The sequence below is a fragment of the Monopterus albus genome, unplaced genomic scaffold, assembly GCF_001952655.1.
Source record: "Monopterus albus unplaced genomic scaffold, M_albus_1.0 scaffold363.1, whole genome shotgun sequence".
Taxonomy (NCBI): Eukaryota; Metazoa; Chordata; class Actinopteri; order Synbranchiformes; family Synbranchidae; genus Monopterus; species Monopterus albus.
In genome coordinates, this window is record NW_018128243.1 from 304,946 (window position 1) to 311,890 (window position 6,945).

General features: G+C 42.3%; 1 protein-coding gene across 1 annotated transcript; it reads left to right on the forward strand.

The window, feature by feature from the left end:
• The first annotated feature begins 755 nt into the window (after nucleotides 1-755).
• Nucleotides 756-2,730, forward strand: LOC109951093 (uncharacterized). Its single transcript, XM_020585376.1, has 4 exons — nucleotides 756-849; nucleotides 1,167-1,478; nucleotides 2,038-2,172; nucleotides 2,326-2,730. Exons 1-4 carry the CDS (start codon nucleotides 756-758, stop codon nucleotides 2,625-2,627), a joined length of 843 nt encoding a protein of 280 aa, XP_020441032.1. The 3' UTR covers nucleotides 2,628-2,730.
• Nucleotides 2,731-6,945: the final 4,215 nt, after the last annotated feature.

Consider the following 6,945-nt stretch of genomic DNA (forward strand, 5'->3'; position numbering starts at 1 on the left):
CTTATGCCCCTGTAAGAAATTTCAGTGCACTGGAACTGCTATATCTCAGTGGAAAGTGGCATCAGCAGTGTCAGTGGTTACAGTTATAAGTACTGTAGGCTAATCACTGTAGGCCTGGAAACAGTTGAACAACTTTCCACTCTTTATCTGTCACAGCTCATTCTGCCACAGACTGAGCATTGAACCCCATCAAACAAAGCACACAGACCTCTCCTTTATATACTGACTACATGGAAACACTTCATACAAACTTGAACTTTACACTTGATGTCGAGTCCTGTCAGTGTTCACTGCTGTGTGAAGACAGTACTTCTGCTTTGTCACATTCATGCTCAGCTTGCACTAACTTTCTGACTAACTTCTGCACTTCGGACATGCTTGTTTTTTTTAATCACTCACTTTTTATCATTCTCTTCCTTCCTTCTTTTTGTCTTTCCTCTTCTCAGCAACTTCAGTGCTCACAGCAACTCACAAGCACTTGCACTCATACTGTACATATCCTTGGAAGGACACACAGACCTCCATGTCATAGCCAGCTGTACCAGGAGTGTAATAAGGCACTGGGATGAAATCCTCAGAGTGACCGTCAGACATTATGCTGGTGCAGGGGCCCCTGGGTTCTTCCTGGTGCAGGACATTGCCCAGCCTCAGTGGCCTGAGTGTGTAGTCATTTCCTGGATGACAATGGTACTGATGTCACTGACTGGCCTTCACATTCTCCTGACCTAAATCCAATTGAGCACCCATGGGACATTATGTATCAGTGCATCACCAAGTACCACCACAGACCCACTGATGCCCTGAACCAGGTCTGGGAGGAGATTCCCCCAGACCCAGATGTTGTTGGGAGTGCACACAGGTGCACAGGGGCCACACACACTTCAGAGTCACATTATGAGTTGGCTTAATGAAATTCACGCAGCTTGGATGAGCCTGTGATTTTCATTTTTCTCTTAGATTTTCAGTGTGATTTTAAATACAGCCTTCCATGAGTTGATGATTTTGGTTTATGCCATTTTGTTCTGAGAAATTATACAGTGTACATTAGTAAAGGGTGTCAACTTGTGTAATACGTTCATCAAGATCTGACATGTGATTTAGTGTTTCCTTTTTCTTTTTTAGCAGTGTATATACCTTGCTTACACTGTTTTCTTTTTGTTACCCAGTGAGACTGCCACAGCCCAGCATCTCCCTGACGTCTTCTAATGGAGGGCTGGTCCTGAGTCCTGCAGAGGTCACCAGGGGTTACAGCTTTGTCATCACCTGCTCCATAAACTGCAGCTATCCTGAAGGCCGTTTCTTTCTCATCTTCTCTGGCTCCAACATCAACAAGTCATCAGTCAACCACTCAGCCTCCTTTGACTTCCCTGTAGCAGAGTATGAACACCAGGGCAGCTACAGCTGTGTGTACGAAGTCACATTGTCTGCACGGAGATTCAATTCCACTGAGACAACACCAATTGTTGTCATTGTTAAAGGTAATTGATGCTTTATGAACAATAGCTGAATAAGGTACAGTATAAACTATAACATAACATGACAACTGAGGTAAAGAACATTTGCATCATCAGTGCTTTTCAATCAGTTTATCGTGGAATTACTTGAAGTGTTTCTCTGTCTTCATGGTAGAGATGTTAAAATGATAATGACAGACCAAAAGTTGGGCCCTACAGGGATAAATGTACCTATCCCACAATCATCTGATCTCCATTTAACAAATGATACTACCTGTAAAACCAAGTGGCAAAATCATCTAAAAGGGATGTAGTTCTTATGGATACATTGGGCACAGACATCATACACACCCTGCTGAAAACAGCACTGCCTACTTTGATGCTTAATGATCATGATGATGTGGTGATTATGGTTTGTTTATCTGTGGTAACTCTGAAAACAGGAAATGCAAATAGCTCGGCAGAGGAAATATACGTACAGGACTCAGTTGTTACTAATTCATCTGCTTCATGACTTTGTTTATAGCAGACCTGGCATAATGGATGTTTTTAAGGATAATCCCTCAAATGTTTTTCCTCGTAGTGCCTCTGTCGCATCTGGTCTCCTCAGTAGCTGGCGGGTGTCTGTTGCTGCTCCTGCTGGTCTTGTTGGTGGTCTGGCTCTTCTGCACGAGAAGACGAAGAGCCAAGCAGCCTGAAGCCCACGTCCAAACTCCAAGTCTGTGCTCACCAAGACACGCAGTGCATTACACAAAAATGTTGTTTCACATTTTCAGTGCACACTTACTGTTTGCTTTTTGGAGTGTATGAGGAATTGTGTGAAGTTTAGAGATCTGTTTATGTCAGAGTTGTTCTGATGTCTGTGTTCCAGTGACTGACAACAACCATTATGAGGATGATGATAATGAGGAGAACTATGATGATGAAGACAAGGGGGACTATGTGAACATAGAGCTACTGGATACCAACAGAAAACAGGGAGAGGAAGTAGAAGGAATGGAAGAAGAAGAAAATGAGGATTATGAGAATATGACTACTGAAGACATTTATATAGAAGCTGTGGACACTTTTGCTATTGTACAAAACAACAGAGAACAAGAAGATGAAGAAGAACCCAGCGATGATGAACAGGACTATGTAAATGTATCCCCAGACATTTATTTATCCAACTGATGACATTTACAAAAATATTAGGATAGAATAGAACTTTATAATTGTCACTGTACATTGTTAAATGCAATTGAAAATAACAGTGAATCACTGGTTATTATGGATAAAGGGCCAAACTACTGACCTACTGCCAACATTTTTATATTCCCTGATCAATTGTATTAAATTCACATAGCAGCAAATCACAAAAAAAATCATCTCAGGGCAGTTTACATAGTAAGGTCTAGACCTTACTTATATTATTACTGAGAAAAATGCAACAAATCCTCCCTTGTGCGCATTCCCTTAAATGGAAGAACCCTCTGACAGGCCCAGTTGGGGTGAGTGGAAAGAGGAGAGAGAAAAGAAAAGAAAAGCACCAAGACACAACAAATAATCAAACACTGGGCAGGCTGATGTGGCTGGTGACTGCTCATCAGAAACGTAGACTCTGGAGCCATGGATACCTGTAGAAAGGTACAGGGAGAGAGAGAGAGGACACACTACGGGAGAGAAGAGACATAAAGTGAGTGACATGTAGTGGTGGCATATACAGTAAATGCATGGGGAGTGAGGAGAGAGGAGAGGCGCTGAGAGCATCATGGAAGGACCCCCAGCAGCCTAGGCCTATAGCAGCATAACTAAGGGAAGACTCAGGGTCACCTGAGCCAGCGCTATCTGTAAGCTTTATCAAAAAGGAATGTCTTAAGTTTAGTCTTAAAGGTAGAGAGGGTGTCCGCCTCCTGAACTGAGACTGGGAGCTGGTTCCATAGGAGAGGAGCTTGATAGCTAAAGGCTCTGCCTCCCATTCTACTTCTGTGGACTCTAGGAACCACAAGTAGACCCGAAGTGATCTGATCTGTTGGGATGATAAGGCTCTACAAGGACTTTAAGATACGATGGAGCCTTGTCATTAAGGGCTTTGTATGTTAGGAGAAGGATTTTAGATTATATTCTGGATTTTACAGGGAGCCAGTGGAGAGAAGCTAATATGGGAGAGATATGATCTCTCTTGCTAGTTCCTGTCAGTACTCTGGCTGCAGCATTTTGGATTAACTGCAGGCATTTTAGGGGATTACTGGGCATCCTCATAGTAAAGAGTTACAGTAGTCCAGCCTGGATGGATGCATAGATTATTAGCCACAACATTAAAACTACTGGCAGGTGTGACGTGACTAACATTGATTATCTTGTCACAATGACACCTGTCAAGGGGCGAGATATATTAGACAAATCCTGAAGTTGATGTCTTGGAAACAGTGACTTTTACAATGGACCAAACTGTGATGGCTGTACCAGAGCATCTCCAAAAAACAGGCTCCCTGATGAATGTGGGGAGTGAAGGCCATCTGGTCTGATCCCACAGCAGAACAACGTTGCTGAAAGGCTTAATGCTGGCTATGACAGACAGGTGTCAGGACACACAGTGCATCACATTGTGCTGCTCTGTATGGGGCTACATAGCTGCAGACCAGTTAGAGCGCCCATGCTGACCCCAGTCCACTGTCAAAAGCGCAGGCAATGGGTAGGTGGAAACTGTGGGCCTTACCATTCATGTGGATGTTACTTTGACATGTGCCACCTAAACACTGTTGCAGACAAAGTACACCCCTTAATGGAAATGGTATTCCCTAATGGCAGTGGCCTCTTTCATCAGGATAATGTGCCCTGTTGCACTGCAAACATTGTTCAGGAATGGTTTGAGGAACATGACAAAGAGTTCAAGTTGTTGTATTCCATGATACAATGTGAATTGGATCATATCAGCAAGCAAATATATCATGTTCAGAAAGAACATACTGAAATTATATTAAGATGAAGGAAATGACAAGTGAGAATCTGGTGCCACCTTCTGGACAGACACCATTTACTAGCAGTTTATAAGGTGTAATTAATGGTTTTTAGTGGTTAAATAATTAAAAAAGTACTTTATATATCTGCAGATCTACCAAGCTATACGCATTTTACATAACATGGTAGAATTTGTCACTGTGAAGTACACAAAAAGCTGGTGACACCTTATGAGTTTGACCTGCTGTGCAGTGGTGTTAAAGTCTAGAGGAAAAGATCTAATTGAAACAACATCCCCATTTTAACTTTTATCATGTTTCTAGAGTTGACAAAAGTCGTGGTGGTGTTGCTACTGTTTTTAAAGATACTTTTTTAAAAAAATTATTAGTCTGACATTAAATATTTCTCCTAACCGTAGTGAAACGCGGATGTTTCTCACTACATAGGTTTTTTTGTTTATGACATGAATTAAATTTAGAATAAATATTAGCTGATGCATTTTTTTTATTTCAATAATTAAATTAATACTGCAAATAATTATCTTATTTCAGGATCCATGCCTGTTTCATGACATCATAGTTTAAGGACATTCATCCTGATAGTTTGGGTTAAATCACATTTATTTAGAGAATAACTATTACTGTTTTCTCAGCCATAGATCTCTCTCTCTCTAAAACCTACAATAGCTCTCTCTTCACAAACAACATTTTATCTAAACAACGGTTTAGTTAACAGATTTTTAAAAAAGACTGGCATGGCCTCCAGAGTAACAAGATTATATCCAACGGTGTTTAGCAAGGGGCCCAGGGGCCGGTGTCTCAAAGCTGGTGTAGGCTCTGACTCCCGACCGCTCCCAAGCATGAATGTGGTCTTAGGTTAGTGAAGATATTCCATAAAAAACAAATATGGCAGGTTCATTTCCTCCGGCCTTCTGAACATTGCAACCATCCATAGCTGTCCACCTCGACCCTGAAGAACCCAATGAGCTCTCCCCATCAGGCCTCCACACATCATGGACGGTAAGGTCTCAGGCTAGTGGCTAGAGCTCACTTGGCGATGTGTTTGAGCAACCCACCGGGCTTTTCTCACTCAACCACAACACACACGGGGTGCACGCACAAACATTTCAAAAATAGTGAAATTTCATAAATACTAAATATAAATCCGAAAGCAAAGCAAAATCGTGACACATACCACATCCACAGCTGATCCCAGCTGACATTGGCAGGGTCCACCCTGGTCAGGTCACCAGTCTATCACAGACAAACAACCACGCACACACACTGTTATATTGTATTGATTGAAGAAGATGTAATTGAAAACGGGTTCTTGTGGAATGATTATTGTGCACAGTGTAAACACCTCTGTTGCCTATTTGTTATGGTATTATATTAAGGAGTCCAGAACAAGTTTCTCCATGGGGACAAATAAGGTATATCTCACAGTATCTTATGCAGACTTCACAGAAAGGCCCCCGTTGGCCATCAGGTTCAAACTACAGAATGAGGAAGCAGTGCTAACCGCAGCACCAAGCTCTCCAAAGCTATACTGGGTTCACTTTAACCGTGGTCTCCAGCAAGCACCAAACTACACATGTGTTTGTACGCTGTGTACGTGATAGATGCATGGCTTGGTTTTAACAGCTGTCCACTGCTCTCTATAGCCTGAAAGATGCGTAGACTCGCTTCATAAAACACCAGAAAAGAGGAAGGGTTTTTGAGGTGAAGTGTTTCTGCATTTACTTCAGTTTTCTATCTTCTGTGTTGCCACTGAAGTCTCATATTGTACAGCGCATCCTTTCTGTCACAGCCATGGGGAGCAGACGACAGAAAAACTTGTTCCAATAACAAACAAAAACTCCACAAGCCTCTGCTTCAAGAAATCAATTTCACTTTTAACCATCTCCAATAAATCCTCATATTCATAGTTAGGATACCGACAATAGACCAAACAAAGTGTCCTGATTCTGTCTCATCTGCTTCCTGTATAATGCTCTTATTCTGGTACTACTTCCTGTCCCCAGCTCACCCTGATTCCCAGGATCTTTATCTCATCACCCACATTGGTTTCACTTGCTCCTCAATTACTCACACATGCTTACAACAGCATATACCACTGTGTGAGAAGCTGCCAGATTGTTCTATGCCTTGTCTAGGTTCTCCAGCTTTTTCTTTTCTAGTGCCTGCTATTCTGAGATCGAGACCTTGCCTGTATCACCGACCCAAGACTATGGACTGGACCAAGTGACTTGCTCTTTGCCTGAGACTGTGAGCTGTTCTGTTCTGACTCTGCCTCTTCCTCGCCTGAGTTTTCTGGAGAAAGTAATAAACTCTGTCCACCTTGCCTCTGCCTACTAGCTCTTTAAACGGATTCACACCTCCACATTTACAGGAGCTTTATACACCACTCGCTGGCACAGAGACAGTGAAGGGCCGAGTCCAGGCTGCCTCCACAGGCTGTGATAGTTTACTGTAGTTTCCTGGTTGACATGATGATTCTGATGATTTTCTGTGATGACGATTACAATGAGAGAAATCATTGTAGTTATAAG